At 41.3% G+C, this 18270-nt stretch overlaps 1 protein-coding gene across 4 annotated transcripts in view; it reads right to left on the bottom strand.

The window, feature by feature from the left end:
* scaper (S-phase cyclin A-associated protein in the ER) overlaps positions 1-18270 on the bottom strand; it is a 213899-nt gene that overhangs the window by 94059 nt on the left and 101570 nt on the right. For all 4 annotated transcript variants that reach the window (XM_087310256.1, XM_087310257.1, XM_087310258.1 and 1 more), the window contains 2 exon segments: positions 18080-18206; positions 3168-3283 (listed from right to left, as the gene is read on the bottom strand). In XM_087310256.1, the coding sequence (XP_087166382.1) occupies positions 3168-3283; positions 18080-18206 (243 nt within the window).

Here is an 18270-nt window from a genome sequence, read left to right as displayed (position 1 = left end):
ACCAGTTTAGAAGTTTTTATCTAGTATAAAGATTTATAAAGTGATGATCAGTGCACTGGATTTATCGGAATAACAAAATTATTTTGTAGACATAAATAAATCTCATTTAATTTTCGTGGTTTTAAGGCCAGCAGTCTTAGGAGAGTTCTTCCCTTTCCCCAGACACTTCCTCCAGCTCCACCGGGGGGATCCCGAGGCGTTCACAGCCTAGCCGAGAGACATAGTCCCTCCAGTGTGTCCTGGGTCTTCCCCGAGGCCTCCTCCCATTGGGAAATGCCTGGAACACCTCCTTAGGTAGGCGTCCAGGAGGCATCCGATACACCCCGAGCCACCTCAGCTGACTTCTCTCGATGGGGAGGAGCAGTGGCTCTACTCTGAGCTCCTTTCAGGTGACAAGAGCTCCTCACCCTATCTATAAGGGTGCGCCCTGCCACCCTGTGAAGGAAATTTCGGCAGCTTGTATCTAAGATCTTACCCTTTCGGTCATGACCCAAAGCTCATGACCATAAGTGAGAGTCGGAACGTAGGGTCACCGGTAAATCAAGAGCTTTGCCTTTCGACTCAGATCCTTCTTTGCCACAATGGACCGATAAATCGAACGCATTACTGCTGCTGCACCAATCTGCCTGTCGATCTCACGTTTCATCCCTCACTCACTCGTGAACAAAACCCCAAGATAAATAAATAAATCAAACAGTGCTGAATCAACAGAACTAAAAAGTCATACTCAAGTAAAAGTACCCTTACTTTCCCAAAGATGTAGTGCAAGTAGAGTAACACTAGCCCAATAGCACTGAAAGCTGAATCCTGAACACTAGACAACATCAGTACAATACATCATGTAATATTCACCAGAGATTAAGTCTTATAGAAGGGCTTTCCAAACCCCAAAATAACTCCAGTGACTCGCGACCCTCATTATGCTCAGAGATATTTACAGACATACAGATATTCCACACAATGGTGCACACTCACCTATAGGAACTATATAAACACGAGCATACTAACAATGCTAAAAAGTGAACGGTCTAACAACCATATAATTTTTTATAGTCATTATACATTTGTTTAATTTAATATTAATCGCCGTTAATGGGAATGGTGGGCTCAATGTTTACAGCACAAGACTATTTTTGGTTGAATTTTGGAGACCGCCACTTGTAGATCATCCTCCTGTTCAGTCGTGGGCTTAATGTACGTGAGTGCGTAAAGGTGTCAAAGTTTAACATTGTGCCGTAAAATCAATCTGCCGCAATTAACACTGTTGCTGTGACGTTGATCTAGCGTAATAACCCCAGGGGTCGAACTACAATGGAAAAAACATTTAGAAGCAGAGTGAAGTTTATTCATAAACTAATTTCGAGAGGAGCACGTGATTATGATTGAACACGGCTGGTTCTGCATTAGCATGCATGATCCACCAATCAGGCCATTCCTAACCCACTATAAAGAGCCAGGGTTTTTTCACTACAGTCATCTTTGATTTGAAGAATCCCCCCTTCCACCCCTACCTCTTCACCTTTCCCTCCATAGGGCAGCACGGTGGCCCAGTGATTAGCACTGTCGCCTCACAGCAAGAACGTCATCGGTTCTAGTCCTTTAACTGGCCGGTGGTCGTTTCTGTGTGTAGTTTGCATGTTCTTCTCGTGGGTTTTCCCCGGGTCCTCCGGTTTCCTCCCACATTCCAAAAACATGCACAACAAGTAAATTGATAAATCTAAATTTTGCACTACAGTTAATCTCTCACCATGAAGCATATATTTTCATAGCATTCAATTTTTAGTCATCAGTTTTTATCAAGGGGGAGTTGTCGAGATCTACCTGAGCTCAAGGCTCCCTCTCGCCCTCCAAACGGGAGGGAGCCCAGGGCTCAAGATCCTTTGAGCTCAGGGCTCTCTCCCGGGACAGCATGCCAAGCTTGCTTATAATCAATCATCAGCTAAGTGTGAACTCTTGAATTGCTTTTTATTTGCATGTTTTTATAATGTAACCATTTTAATGTACCTATAAAAATATATATGAAATATATTATAAGTTAAAAACTACTTTTTTTCTGTAGGTTACGGATAAAATACGGTAATTCGAGAATTTTGGAAATCACCAAGTGTTACGACTGAAGTTTATTTATTTATTATTGTGGATTGTACTCTGTCTTTATCTTTTGTCCCACCTTCTTGTTGTTTTTCTGTTGTCTCATAGGCTCCCATACCGGCGTGATTCCCTGTTCTGATTGGCTGCTGGTCTCAAAAGCCTGTATATAAGGGAGCTTCCGGCAGGGTTCAGAGAGCTCATTTTTGTGCGTTCGGTGTTTGGAGCAGAGCTCCTGGGTTTCCCTCACCCCTCCGGCCGACGACCAAAAACCAATATTGTACTGATGACCATCATACGTTAAAATATTTTTGAGAGTTTGAGCGTGTAGGGGTGACCTGCCTATTTATTTGATTACTTTGTTTATGTTTAGGGAGTAGGGTAAGCTTTATGTATTTTTCTTTAAATAGTAATAAGTAATTTAGTGGATTTACTTTATAGATTCTTTTGTTTGTTATTTTGGCCTGTGGTCACCCTGACGAAATGCTCATTTATATTAACCACATTTTTCTATAATAAATCTATTCATATATACTCTCAACTGAGTGTGTGAGTTTGGTTGTCGACCGAAGGCAATCTTTTGCTTTAAGTTTGGTTTTGTTTGGGAAATCCACCACCCCAACACATTTGTTTTTTCTTCGTTTATTATGCCCTTTTTGTTTCCCCTAGACTTGGGGCGTAATACCAAGTGATCCCCTGCATTGTCTCATGACCCCCACTTTGAGAACTACTAGGTTATAGTAAGTAATTTAAAAAGAAGGGTAATTTGTTGATGTCTGCCATACTCTGAACAGCCAATGATATACTAATTACTGCACAAAGGTATGCAATTACATATTTTGACAGGCATGTAGGACAGCCAATCGTAATATTCGGACCAAACATTCTGATTGGACAAACTTCTCTTAATCTTAAACCTTCTACGGAATATCAAAACTAAATACATTTGGACCACTTCATTCAGGATGTGAAGAGACCTTCAACTAGCATATCATAAATCGCTTCTGACGACAATCACCTAGTTAAAATTGAACGCCTATTAAAAAAATCTAGGTGTGTAACTTTGTATTGGTACTCACTTGAGTGGAATACGTGGGACGGCGGTGGGACTGGAGATGGCGGTGACAACTTGAAGGATTTGCTCCAGAGCAGACAAACCCCCTCCTACTTGAAACGCTACCTGATCAGCATTATTCTGAAAAAGAGTGATGGAGACAACAGAGAGAGACAGTCACAAAAATGGAGAGGCGAGCAGACTCAAGTGTCACATTGTTTTGGCTTTGCGGGTATCCTCTCGTTGCCCACCTCCTGCTACATAGAGGGGAGCCGAAGTGAAATCTGAAACAAAGCGATCCCCAAAGAATTCCTGCTAAATCTCAAAAGTGCACAACCCTTCCCAGCCCCCCTACAGCAACCAAAAACCAACACAGGACAACAAACGCACATATCTGCACACAAAGCAGGGGTGGTCTGGTTTGACAAAGAAGAGCTTAGGGAATACAAAGAATGAGTCAAAATTTTGACTGGACCTGAAACACTTTACGTCACAAATTTACTTGAGCTTAAAGTGTGGTTGGGTCAAAATATATATAGCATTTATGTACAAAAACGAAGCTGAACTTCCAAACCAATGTTTTATTTGACAACTTCAAATAAATGCGGTGTGATCATGTAAAAGGCATTAAACAACATGCTCAACTATATAGTCAATTTTCATATGAATAGCATTTTGAAAACGGCAAACTGGACAAATAAAAAAATCGAAATAAGTTATGACTAGGGTTGTAACAATATACCGGTATGACGGTCTACCACGATTTGAACGTGCACGATTATCATACCATGAACAATTGCATATCAACGGTTTTAACCCTTAAAGACAGAGACAGCCGCCCGCGGCTAAAAATAAGTATTGCTCTTAAATGTTTAATAACTTTTGATCCGCTGATCCGATTCATACAATTCAAAGATTGGCATAAAGAAGAGAATCTCAGCTTCCCAGTGCTGTATCACATAACATTCGCGGCTCCGGAGGCTCCGGAATCAGTGCGGTTACGTCATCAAAATTTGACAACGCTGATTTGACAAAGAAACGCTTGTCACTGTGTCTCCGGACAAACCAGACATGATACATTGATGCATTGTCCCTCCTCCATGCCCAGATTGGTTCAAACTCGCTATATCACAACCAATAAGCATAGGTTTCGCTTTTGTTTGTGGACCAACAACGAGCTTTTTGAACAACACAGAATGAGAGATAGGCATACATTTATGCGCGGCTAAATAAAACGCAAAAAAAAAGTGTTGCATGAAATAATTCTCATACTAAGTACTTTTGCATGCACAGCAGCACAGAAACATGACAAAACAGTGACACAGCAAAGACGAACTGCTGCTCTTGCTGTTTTCAAAAGACGCAAATGAAGATGCAGCTGTTTGTCTGCATTGCAGACAACCATATCCAAATCCATATCCACAGACAACCATATCCATGCTGGCACATAAAACCTAAGGATGTTCCATATTGAATCTAGTTTCGTTATGTAACTATTTATAGTACAGTAAATATTTATATCTATTTTTTTACTGAGGATTTGCACCATGTTTATTTGGACTTTGACACATTATTTATTATTTTCTTATTTTTTTATTTGTTCATTGTAAGTGGTGTTGTTTATAGTAACTGAAAATATATTATTTGGAAAAAGTCAAATTTGCTTCACTGTTCTATTATTTTGTAACATTTGTAACATACCGTATACCGCGAAACCGTCAAACCGTGGTATTGTTTTAGACGATTATCATACCGTAAAAAATTCATACCGTTACAACCCTAGTTATGACATTGACGTATTTGAAGTTATTTCAGGATTTCCCAATTTTAAGGAGAGGGGAGGTTCAAATGCAGCTTTCAGATGTTGGTTATCATAGATACCAGTTGTAAAACTTTTAAGAGGAGGGTCAACCAAACTGTGCCTGAAACTCATACGGAGCGAATGGGCGTCTTTGAGTAAGACGAGACGTAAAACAGTCATTTAACTGACATGCTTCTCAAATCAAACTGTTTACGGAGGGGACATTTTTACTTGCATCATAAAATTCTTTAAAGTTCAAAGTGGAAGCCCTTTAAATGAGTCATACTCTTTAGAGTCAGAATTCCCCAGCTTCTTAACTTTAAGTAAAGGAAGTAAGTGCCTCAGAGGTTGGCGATGAGTTCGACCCCAATGTTGCCACGAAGCAACACATAAAACAGCATCTCTGAATTTGAAAGCGACTTCGGTTGAGTCGTTTATTTGCAAGATTGGAGAGAACAGAAGAGGGGAAGAGAAGAGAAAACGTTGCACCTACTCCATATAATGAGGTCAGATTCTCATACTCTGTGTGACAGCAGTCAAAGTCAGATGTTTTTGTTCAGGAGATGGCGGAGGCTGCCAACAAGCCTGAACATATTGAGCAGCAAACAGAGGAAGCGCTTTGCAAAATTACATATAAGCTCCTCTCCTGTCAATCACAGGTGCCGCCAAAGAGTCATTCCTGGAGATCCGGTGGCAAAGAGACGGTTGAACCCCTGCCAGGGTTAAGAGATTGGAACAAGCTTGTTGTCAGGTACACCAAAGGTGGAGCACGCTTGAACAGCGGCTGGGATTAAGAAAAGCTCCCTGACAGCGCCGTGAAGATGGACGTGGTGCCTCAGTGCCTATATCGTGAGGACGAACCCAGGTCGCAACAGTAAATCAAGTTGCTTCGCAACATAGCCATTAGCACATTTCTGTCAAAACCCCAAGTTCCAAGAGGCTTGGCCGCTCATGGTGGCCTATTTATGAGGCATTTGGAGGAGTTAGCTGGGGTCTGTGTGGCGGTGGCGTGTAGAACTCAGTCCAGCGGGAGGTGTCTCACCTTGCCCTGTCTGGCGTATTGATAGATCCCTACGTCGAGCAAAGTACCTGGAATCTGGAGGAGTTCAAGAAAGGGATTGTGGATGAGATAAGCATCTGATTGTGAGGATGTAAAGAGTTTAACAACATGCATGCCAAGCAAGGGATCTAATTAATACAAGGTGGAAAGCAAGGATAAAGGTCTTGTTCAGGCCCTTAACCGAAAATGAAAAGTATGTGGAGTAACTTACATGCTCATATGCTATTGTGCACTTTTGCAGTTACCAAAACTGCAACTTTAACATGCTGCCAGGGGCTTCCCATTCTCAGTAGAGTCATCTGGCATTGATATGTCTTTTCGGCAGGCCATGTCAGATGAGCAATGCAAATGTTTATTTATTTGCGACTAGCATGATTCCGCAACAGCAGGAATATTGTGTTAACATGCCATCTGCATCTTAACATAACTAAGAAAAGACTTTGTAATTGTCTGGCAACAGAACAATATATTTCAATGCCACTCATAAACAACTAAGTGGAAGAAACATGGTAACACTTTATAATAACTACACACTATAAATCATTTATTAAGCATTAGCAAATAGTGAATTCATTATCTGTTAATCATTAACTCTACTTTAATAAGCATTAGTAAACAGTTTATAACTGCAGCTACTAATGCTCTATTCTTGACTTATAAGCATCTATATAATGTGCTTAATAATTGTATTTTCATACTCTGTTAATGATTTATTTTTCATTACTAAATTAAGTATCGCATTATTTACAAACCAGTTGTATTTAAGAGTAGTTGAGGCTTTTTAGGATCATTCAGAATGAGTTAGTAAATGATTAATAAACTATTGAAATCAACATTTATATATATTTTAATTCAGGCATATTAATAGTTAATTAATATGGTAATAAATGCTTTATTAACTCAACTTCATGCAGTTTTGTGACCTAATCTAAAGTGAGGACTGCTAATGCTTTATAAAACCTTTATAAATGACAAATAAAGGCACAGTTAAATTCCAAACAGGAAAAAAAAGACATTATTCATTTTTCTTCATATAAAGATACACAAATGAAACTGTGCTTCAAATAAAAAATAAATCTTTGCAAGCTTATCTAAAATAAAATCACTGTAGAGTTTATTATTAAAATTATTATATTGTTGTTGTTTTATACAGTTTTATGTTGTATGTCCTGTTATTCAGCAATGTTTAAACTTTACAGTAATTTTACTTTTTAAAAAAGATTGCAAAGATTATTGTTCATTTGATTCTAAGCCTTTAATAGTCATTTATAAGGCATTTATAAAGCATGAATAGTCCCCACTTTAGATTAGGTCACAAAACTGCATGAAGTTGAGTTAATAAAGCATTTATTACCATATTAGTTAACTATTAATATGCCTGAATTATAAGATATATAAATGTTGATTTTAATAGTTTATTAATCATTTACTAACTCATTCTAAATGATCCTAAAAATCCTCTACTACTCTTAAATACAACTGCTTTGTAAATAATGCAATACTTAATTTAGTAATGAAAAATAAATCATTAACTAAGTATGAAAATACAATTATTAAGCACATTATATAGATGCTTATAAGTCAAGAATAGAGGATTTGTAGCTGCAGTTATAAACTGCTTACTAACGTTTATTAATGTAGAGTTAATGCTTAACAAATAATGAATTCACTAGATGCTAATGCTTAATAAATGATTCATAGTGTGTAGTTACTATAAAGTGTTACCAGAAACATTCATGCAGACTGAGCCTAATGAATATAAAACAACTGTTTTCTAAACTGTACATTAAAATGGCTAAAGTTATTTGAGTCTGAGAGCAGCATGTAATAGAGTTAGTTACACGCCCTAAATAAAGCTACCTACTGCACACTCATCATGAACTTGCCAATGATACTATATAATGATGTTAAACATCAAGGCAAGACTATAATATGCAAAACATCACTTGACAGGTCAAATACAAAACAGTTCAGAAGTGACGTGCAAAGCTGGTACTAATTCCCAATTCTAGTGCTGTTGTATTTGCCTGGTGTGCCACCCTGCTTCAAAAAACACTCTACTGACAATATAATAGGATGAGAGTCTGTACTTTCAACTCAAACAGAAGACCTGAAAACAGATCAGATGCTTACAGCGAAAGGAAGGGGGCAAATTATATGCCCTCAGCAATCTTATCCAATTACTAACAAGAGTGGCCATTTTAGACGAGGCAAATCAAAGGGCCAGACAGCTGTGTTTCCCGTTGGTGGACCAGGACAAGGGTACGGGTGTGGGGTAAACATTAAGTGGAAGGGAGGGCTGGATGTGTCTGCGTGTTCACCTCCTACAAACCACTCTAATTAGCCAACATGAAATGTCAGGGGGAGGGGAACACTCCGAAAATGCTGCATCCCCCTTCTTGCAACAGATGGAGAACAACTGGCTGGGGCATTCTTTGACGAAGGGGTTCACTAAGGTTCCGTCTTAGGCCCATCCATCTTTTGGCAAGAGGCGCAGTGATGTGAACATCCCCCCCATCGGTTACTACGACAGCTCCAAATCTCAGAATGAATAAGAGCGCTGGCCTGAAGACGAGTGTAGAAACTAGTATAGAAATAAACAGTTCCCCTGAAGAGGACTCTCATTAAAAGAAAAGGAGCTGTAAACCACTTCAAGAGTACTGTAAGCAGTAACACAGTTTAATAGCACAGATTCGAGTATGCAGATCGTTTTAAAAGGAAGTGTTCAAAGTGAACCAACTGTTCAATTTGAAAACAATTATCAAAAGAAACCCAATGAATGTTTAGTGATGTAAAATCAGTAAAAAAACTACTGTAAACCCGTCGCATGAAGCTAATTCTGGAGAAAAGAAATTGGCAAGTTTGTTCATCATGTGCATCTTTTAACCTCTGACCAAGAACATTAAAAAGGTGCACAACATTATAAGTTCAATTATCGAGCAGATATCAAAAATCAGCCACCCGAGGGCATTTCTATCCACCACGGATTTCTGACTCTTCTAATAGCTGTCTTCATGCCCATTCAAACATGCACCTGAGGGGAAACATGAATCCTCTACTCTCTTACAGTCACAAGCAACAGCCAAGTGGAACAAAAGAATTACCAGGCAATTAGGGTTTGAAAATTACCTTACTGACAGCACACAGTGAAGGAATGCAAAAACTATGTCCATGTTTTTTTTTTTTAAACTCTCTTGCTAATTCCTAAAGCTCGACCTGTCCCTCAACAGCAGAGAGGCAACACCCGATCACCTCACACATCTTTATGAAGAGGCTTGTTGAAAAATGTAGTTCTTGTCATACATTTCAATGATCCTAAAACCAACATTTGCAACCTCAAAAACCAACCAACAACGAAACAATAAAAGACTAGAAAAAATAAACACGCAAGATTAAATATATAAAGATTTTTTTGTAGATTTGTTTAGGCAAAGCCAAGAACATTCAAAAATAAAAAGTACTCTAGTACATAAGCACTCCAACACTACATTTTAGACATTAACAATTCATTGTCTTAGAGTTTCTTCTAATAAATCTGAGGGCCATCTTCCAGCCTTAACCACGGCGAATGAAGCTCTGCGCAAGACTTTTGGCCAGCAGAGAAATTAAAATGGTCGTGCCCAACTGAGTCTGGTTCCCTCAAGGTTTTTTTTCTTCACTCCCATCAGGTGAAGTTTTTTTTCCCTCTCCGCTGTCGCCACTGCCTCGCATGGTTCAGGATTGGTAGAGCTACGCATCGATGAATTGGCTCTTCAGTGTTTGAACTCTCAGTAATGATTAAATCACACTGAACTGAGCTAAACTGAACTGAACTGAACTTAAACACTAAAACCTGAACCACACTGTTACAGTTACTATGACCATTTATGTGAAGCTGCTTTGACACAATCTACATTGTAAAAGCGCTATACAAATAAAGCTGAATTGAATTGAATTAAATTGCAGAGTTGAATCATGTGTGTTAGGGAAACTGGGATCCAGTGCTCCAAATAATATAGCAATTAGCCAAATGTACAGTATAGAAAGAGTCAAAAGACTGGCTAGCTAATGGACTGCATAGTAGACCTCACCTAATGCTTAATGTTCGCACCACACAGACAGTCAATCACTAGTCTTCATCACTCTTAAGTAAGTCCTCAGCCAACATTTGCTGAACTCTTGTTCCACATCAGGTCATCAAACATAGATTGAGGGCAAGTACAATGCAGTAACAGTCCCCTGGTGGCCTTTCCAACATCTTTAGGCCTCTTGATCAAGTAGAGCAAACCAGCAGTTGACTACCATTTCTCCACCCAAGGTCATCAAACAGGGGTTGAGGGCAAGCACACTGTAGGAAGGGTCCCTTGGAACTTCTTCCCACATCCTTTGGCCTCTTGATCAGGTACTGAAAATCACCAGTTGGCCACCATTTCTCCACCCTAGATCATTGAAAACAAAAAGTCTGAGGGTAAGTACAATTCAGCCAGGGTCCCTTGGCGCCTTTTTCCACATCCTTTGGGCCTCTTGATCAGGTACAGCGAGCCACCAGTTGGCCACCAAGGGGAGCCAACCCCTGACAGCTGGCAAATGAAAATGTAAATACTGGCTGGCCCAGCAGGCCCTGAATGTTCCTGACAGTCCCTCAAGTGTCATAAAGGCCGTCGATCTTGGCCTGGTTTTTATTTGAAAGCAGTGACAAACACTCCCTGGCAGAATGTAAATACGTGAGCTCATTCGGCTAAGGTAAAATAGCACAGATCAGAGGAAAAAGAAACTCTCCTGAATATTTCTGAATGACAAGAAGGGAAAAAGGGCTCTTCGATCAGCCAGTTCTCCTGGAGACAACCCGAAACCTGGTTTGACACAAAATAAACCATTAGAGGGCTCAGAGGGAGAGGCGGGCAAAGGTCGGAGACTGTGCCCAAGCGAAGTCAGCATGAGGAAATAGGAGTGGGGGAGGCCGCACTGCTTGAGGGGCTAGAAGGGGCGCAGAGAGTCGGTGTTGTTGGAGGAATTAGTGGAGAAAGTGGAGACTGAATCAGATATGGGTATGAGAAAAAAAACAAATCTGTAGGTGAGTCAGTGACATGAGAGATGCTTGTTAGGTCAAATAATCTAAACGTTCTTGACTCGAGGTGATGCTAGGGGGGAGAGCTGTACGCCAACTCCCAATGAAGGAGACGGGTATTTATTTGACTTTGTCCTGGGATTAGAGGCGGAACTGCTCGACAACTAGGGTTCACAGACCTGCCCGGTTTTGGTGGCGTGCAGACCAACCTGGACATAGGAATCCATGGATGTGACTGACAGTCTAAATGAAGTCCAGAAATTGTACTCTTAAAAGAGACTCTTATTCCCAAAAGGCTACAAGAAAGAGCCTGAGGAGTTGACATTTCCACAAGCACTTCACCGTTCCAGCGACTTAGAAAAACAAAAACGGCGGGAGTCCTTTAAACCGGAGTCTCTGTGGAAATCTCCAGAACGAGTTTGTGTAGGAGGCCTTGGGGACAGAACGCAAGAAATGTACTCAAGTTCTTGATAGAAGCTGTCACTCAGAGACACTTCTAAGCTGATCTGAGAAAATCGGTTCAACTGAATGTCGAACGTGTTGGTTACATTATCAGTGTTAAGTTACTGTAGACCTACCTTGCTAGATATCTAAATAAAAATGTTGTTAAAGAAATGATGGGTCAATTTCAACTCAAAAGGATAGTTCACGCAATAAAAAAAAGAAATTTACTCAGTACTTACTTAACACCAAGGGGTCCCATTATACATTTTTTTTTTGTTTACATGAACACAAAATAAGATATTTTGAAGAATATTGGAAATGGTAAACCACTGACATCCTCAGTAGAAAACACAAATACTATGAAAGTCTAACAGAATAAAATAAACTTACAAAGATTTGTGGCAAGTGAAGGGTAAATAATGACAGAATGCAAATTTAACTATCCAATTAAATGTCTGTTCACTTTACTGGTGGCACTCCAGAACTGATATGAATTTTAAGTGGCATTTGAGTATGAAAAAACAACAATAGTAAATGTAATAAAAATGGCATAAATCATCCTAAATCATCTCAGAACTACGAAGCATTTGAAACAGTCCCTATCAATCAACACTTCACATTGTGAATGGGCTTTATTGCTGACGGTTGCATCCCCTTCGCTCTTTTCTAGCAGCTTATGCTCTCCTCTCCTCCCTCGGCCCTCCTCCTGCCCATTAGCTCAGCTTTACCACCCTCTTGTCTACCTTACCTTTTTCCTTTCCTTTCAGAGAGACCATTAACAACCCACATCCCCTCCCACTGGTCAATACAGGCACACCATCAATGTACCATCCATCCACCCACTGAGACACACCCACCAAACCGCACATCTCTTTATTGACTGTATAACAGAAAAGCACCAAAACAAACAGTGAACGCCTTGTTTCATTACCAAAGTGATGTCACCGATCCATTTCTGTTTATTGATCTCTGTTGACCAGAGATTGGTCTCAGTGGTCAACTAACTGACAAGTCGTCCAACAACTGACTTGTTGATCAGTACAGTGTATAACAAGTGTGTGTGTGTGTGTTAATGTAATGCTTAAATCAGCTATGAATCATTTAGAATAACAAAATCCTCTGTTAACATTGTTGTTGCAGATTACTTTAATTAGAGCAACCGGAGCTGGGGACACTTCTCAAAAGACATTACAATTTGAACGACATCTACGCGCTTAGGTTAGTCTGTTTTTCCTTATCCTGAGGTCTCCGTAATCCTGGACTAGGCCGCATCATGAGCTGATGCTGGGTGGCCATGGAGAAGTGGAGAGCATGAGATCGATTTCTGAAAGATCCCAGTGATGGACATTTCCCCGCATTGATACAGTGGGCCAGCCTGAACAGCTGCCGGTGACCTACACACACCTGCAGCTTCTCCACAATGGATGTCCAGCGTTCTCCAGCCACCAGCGCCTAGACTGTAGAAAGATTGCAAAAATTTTGGCCAGAGGACAAATGGTCGTGCCCAACTGAGCCTGGTTTCTCTCAAGTTTTTTTTTTCCCTTCACTTTCGGCAATTGGTGAAGTTTGTTCCTTGCCACTGTCGCCACTGCTTGCTTGGTTTGGCACTTGTGGATGGATTTGCTATTCAGTGTTTGCACGTTCAGCAGTGAAAATTAAACCACACTGAACTGAACTCTGAAAACTGGACTGACAAGGTTTCAATTGACTAGAACTTCTATGTAAATCTGCTTTGATACAATCTACATTGTAAAAGCGCTATAGAAATACAGATGATTTCGATTGAATTTTTGTGCGTGTACTGTTAAACACAAACACTTACTTTTTGAGCATTTGGAGTCTTCAAACTCCTAGTGAGTTGAGCTCTCAATGAAAGAGACACAATTGCTTAATTGTACTATCCACGATGACTGACTTGCTTTAATGATCTTTACCGACTAACATTTTTAAAATTTGTTGTGTACATGTCTGATGAAGGTCATGGGACCAAAATTATATATAATAAATGATTCATTCAGCAATAATTGATATTGTGCGGGATTCTTTGTTTTCCTTTTGCACATTTTTACATGCGTATTTCTCCCATGCACCTATAGTTGCTTTAGGTGTGCTGAGTTTACTTGATTAAGCGTTCCTGAATTTAAGAAAGTCCTAAATTCCCTTTTCAAGCTTTTAAAAACATGAATAAATGTAATAATAAAAATAATAATTCCTTACATTTATATATTGCTTTTCTGGACACTCAAGCTTTACACATTTTTGGGGGGAAATCTCCTCATCCGGCACCAGTAGGCAGCATCCACCTGGATACTGCGACGGCAGCCATATTGTGCCAGACTACACACCAGCTGATTGGAGGAGAGAAGACGGAGTGATGAAGCTAATTATGATATGGGGATGGTTAGGAGGCCATGATGGATAGTGCAGGGGGCAAATTTGGCCAGGATGCCGGAGTTAAACCCCTACTCTTTTTTAAAGGACATCCTGGGAATTTGAATGACCACAGAAAGTCAGGACCTCGGTTTAACCGTGCTCACTGAGTACATAGTATAGACTCCCCATCAATATACTGGGGCGTTAGGACCCACGCAGACCACAGGTTGAGTGCCCCCTGTTAGCCATACTAGCACCACTTCTAGCAGGAACCTAGCTTTCCCATATATACTAACCGGGCGCAGCCCTGCACAGCTTCAGTGGGGACCATGAGAGGTTGCAGAGAGTTAGCTGCCGGCTAATATGCTTCCCTAAAAACAAGCACATCCCCTTCTGCAAAAGTCACATTACATGATTTTCCCTGATTTCCACATGAAACTGAGCTTTGCAAAAGAATGAATGTGGACCGATGCAAAGGGGAGAGATATGACACAATAATTGTTTAAATCTCGATTAACGTTATCATAATCAAGCCACAATTGAAATTGAAAATATGCAATGCCTCTGTAAACATAACCTGACTAAAGTCTTGTCGTCAAATCCCAATTGTAAGAGCAAGAAAAGTGGACCCAAGATTCTCACAGAAATTGGATTGGATTGGCCAGCCTAATCATCAGATACGAACATTATTGAGCACGTCTGAGGTAAGATGGAGGAGGAGGCATTGAAGATTAATCTAAGGAATCTTGATGAACTCTGGGATTCCTGCAGAAATGCTTTCTTGGCCATTCCAGATGACTTTATTAATAAGTGATTTGAGTCATTCTTTTCATCGAGTCACTTTTGTCAGGTACTGTACACTTTCTTTGGGACAGATTAATTGATTTTTGTTCAATCCACTTAAATTAGTAAAAACGATTATGTTAACTTAGTTTGTGTTGAGAAAACACAAGGGGCGCTGTCGCACAAACACGATGCAGACGCGTTTATAGTGAGCTCCTCACAGCCCTGCTGAAAAATCCAGCTTAATCCAGCCTAGGCTAGTTGGCTGGTTTTAGCTGGTTGACCAGCCTGGTTTTAGAGGGGTTTTGGCCATTTTCAGGCTGGTTTCCAGCCATTTCCAGCCTGGTCTTAGCTGGTCAGGCTGGGAGATGACCAGCTAAATCCAGCTTGACCAGCCTAGCTAAGCTGGGAGTCCAGGTAAAACCAGCTATCTCCAGCTTAAACCAGGCTGGTCAAGCTGGTTTTAGCTGGATTTGGCTGGTCATTTTCCAGCCTAACCAGCTAAGACCAGGCTGGAAATGGCTGGAAACCAGCCTGGAAATGGCCAAAACCCCTCTAAAACCAGGCTGGTCAACCAGCTAAGACCAGCCAACCAGCTTAGGCTGGTTTAAGCTGGATTTTACAGCAGGGCAATGATATTTCATTCATTCATTCATTCATTTATTCATTCATTCATTCATTCATTTTCTTGTCGGCTTAGTCCCTTTATTAATCCAGGGTCGCCACAGCGGAATGAACCGCCAACTTATCCAGCAAGTTTTTACGCAGCGGATGCCCTTCCAGCCGCAACCCATCTCACACACACATTCACACACACTCTCATACCCTACGGACAATTTAGCCTACCCAATTCACCTGTACCGCATGTCTTCGGACTGTGGGGGAAATCGGAGCACGCGAAGGCAGGGAGAACATGCAAACTCCACAAAGAATCGCCAACTGAGCCGAGGTTCGAACCAGCGACCCAGCGACCTTCTTGCTGTGAGGCGAACGTGCTACCCACTGCGCCACTGCAGTTATTTGAAGTTATTTTCAAACTTTCTTTTGCTATAATACAGGTTATACATACATTCGGACAGTAAATTTGTGGATATGGTGTGTAGAATGGCTGCTCCTGGCAGCAAACCAGGTAGCAAAGAGATGTGAGCTAATACAGCTAACGTTAGCTCGACTGACTCACGATAGAGAATCACTTTCAGCTGAAATGTTTAAACAATCGCTGGACCCTTTGAAAAATGACATTTGTATTCAAATTGAAAGTGTGATCAGCGGTCTACAATCAGATATCAACGGAGTGAAGGAAGAGTTGACTTCAGCTGTTGCCACAATTCAACAATCGCTTGGCTCGCAGGAGAAGCGGCTGAGAGCTGTCGAGGATTCGGCGACAGCAACAAGCAACTCTCTAATGTATCTTGAATTTACCGTGGCTAAATCCAGACTGAGGTTACGGCACTGTCTTTGAAGTGTGAAGATATAGAGAAAACATAAAGGAAATGTGTGGAACCTTGATTTTTTTTACACTATACAAAAAGCAATACTGGAAATAAACAATTGGAGTTGAATTTCAAAACAGATCCAGAACAATCTATCTTTTAAAGTACTATCAAAAACCAGAAAAGTCAACAGTTCTTTTAAAGCACAATTGACGGATATAATCTCACAGCTCATACTGAATAGTGAGATTTCGGTAGAGTTCTGTCAGGGCAGAGCATAAGAGAAAAACAAAACAGTCGCTAAAATACACACATCTTCAAAAGCTTCCCGGCGTTGTTACCTCAAGTCATCCGGATTATATTTACTTTTGAAAAACCAACATATTTCTGCACGAAAGCCGCAGCGCGCAACAGTAGCCAGCTAAACGCTTGAAAACATGTTCGTCTGTTTGACAAAACGGGGATCGCCGCCAATTAATAACATCTGCGGCAATGAAAACAAGCACCTAACCTGGCCCTCATTACCAAATAACCGAGGGCAGAGAGTTGGGGATGGAAAGCGATACTCTGCATAGACTGCGAGACGGGGAGGACGGCAGCCAAAGCCGGCGGTTCAGGGGAGTCGGTGTTGAGAGCAGCCTAGAGGCTTATCTTCAAGTCAAATCCCTTCACACACACACACAAATACACATTCAATCCACACAGACTAGACTACAGATAATAAAGCCCCCAAGACACTGACACAGACTGGCCTGAACGCCGCTCGGATGCTTACAGTCTCAGATGAACCCTGGTGTGGCGGTGCAGTAGTACAGATGGACAGATAAACAACAGACATCCATTCAGCCATATTCTGGTGTCTTTCTCCAGTAAAGGAAGTGCACTGTGAAGGTCTGGAGTCGCTTCTGGAACATTACTTTAGAGCAGTGGTCACCAAGCTTTTTAAGCTCAAGATCTTGAACCTTGGTCTTGAACAAGATCTGCGTGATGTGCGCTTTCAGTGTTTTGGTGTAGACCAGGGGTCTCAAACTCGCGGCCCGCGGGCCATTTGCGGCCCTCAGTGCAATATTTTGTGGTCCGCGCCGACCGCTGTACTCTGACAGAATCAGTGGAGCGGGGAGAGAGAGCGCTCCCCTCTCCGCTGATTCTATCCGTACACAGCGTGCTTGTCACTCAATGCGCGTTGTCGCACGCGTTCTGATCAGCTGTGTTATCGCGCGCCTACTGAAGGGCGGGACCGAGGGTGTGTCGCGTTGCGGGGGCACTTTTGATCATTTTGGAAGGGCACTTTCTATGCAAGACTAAAAAGGGCATGTGCTCTGCACAGGTTGAGCCCTATGTGTGCACGTGCCTGCCCTGCATCTTATATATATTGATATTATAGGTAGATACAGACTGGTACAGACTGATGTGACTGGAGTGGGGTGGGGGTGTTTTATTTATACATATATACGCCTTTTTTTAGGTGAGGGAATGGAAGTTTTGAGTGAGTTCCCCCACTTAGTTCCCTAGGACTTCAATAAGTCAAAGTACAGGTCTAGACTTAATGATGATCATCTTCAAGCCATACTGAGGGTCTCAACTGCTTCCGCTCTAAAGCCAAATGTGGTTCAGATTTGTGAGAAGAAGCGCTGTCAAGTCTCTGGCAGCAAGGAGTAGGCAAAAGATGCCATGTTCAGAAGAACTGTTCATAATCTTCACTCAATGTTCTATTAATGTTCAGGACACTTCATGTTCAGAAGAAATAATTAAAACTGTTAATAATGACATTTGAGGACTTTTTTTTTTGTGAAATCCCTTATGCGGCCCAGCCTCACCCAGACTTTGCCTCCTGCGGCCCCCAGGTAAATTGAGTTTGAGACCCCTGGTGTAGACGGAGAGATGTTCAGAAACGCTGGGGGAAACGCTAGTATGGAGGCGGATCATTTTCATTCTAAAACGCTGTTTTAAACTAAAACGCACTAGCGCAAACGAGACCTGAGAGAGATGAACAAACCTGTTTTTCTAGAATTCGTGAGATCTCCCCAAGAGTTCTGTCCAGGCCGGACACTTTGTTACTGGCCCACTGGCCACTGTCCTGCCCCTGCTGTTGCTTTACCAGGTCCTTCACCAGACGTTGGAGTCTGCAAGAAAGACACACACATGCGCATGTTTAGTTTGTTATCTATATGTGGACACTACAAAGAC

The sequence above is a fragment of the Danio rerio genome, chromosome 25 (assembly GCF_052040795.2).
Source record: "Danio rerio strain M-AB ecotype USA chromosome 25, GRCz13ab, whole genome shotgun sequence".
NCBI classification, from domain to species: domain Eukaryota; kingdom Metazoa; phylum Chordata; class Actinopteri; order Cypriniformes; family Danionidae; genus Danio; species Danio rerio.
The sequence above is the reverse complement of the archived record's forward strand: the minus strand, read 5'-3'. Positions and strand labels throughout refer to the sequence as shown.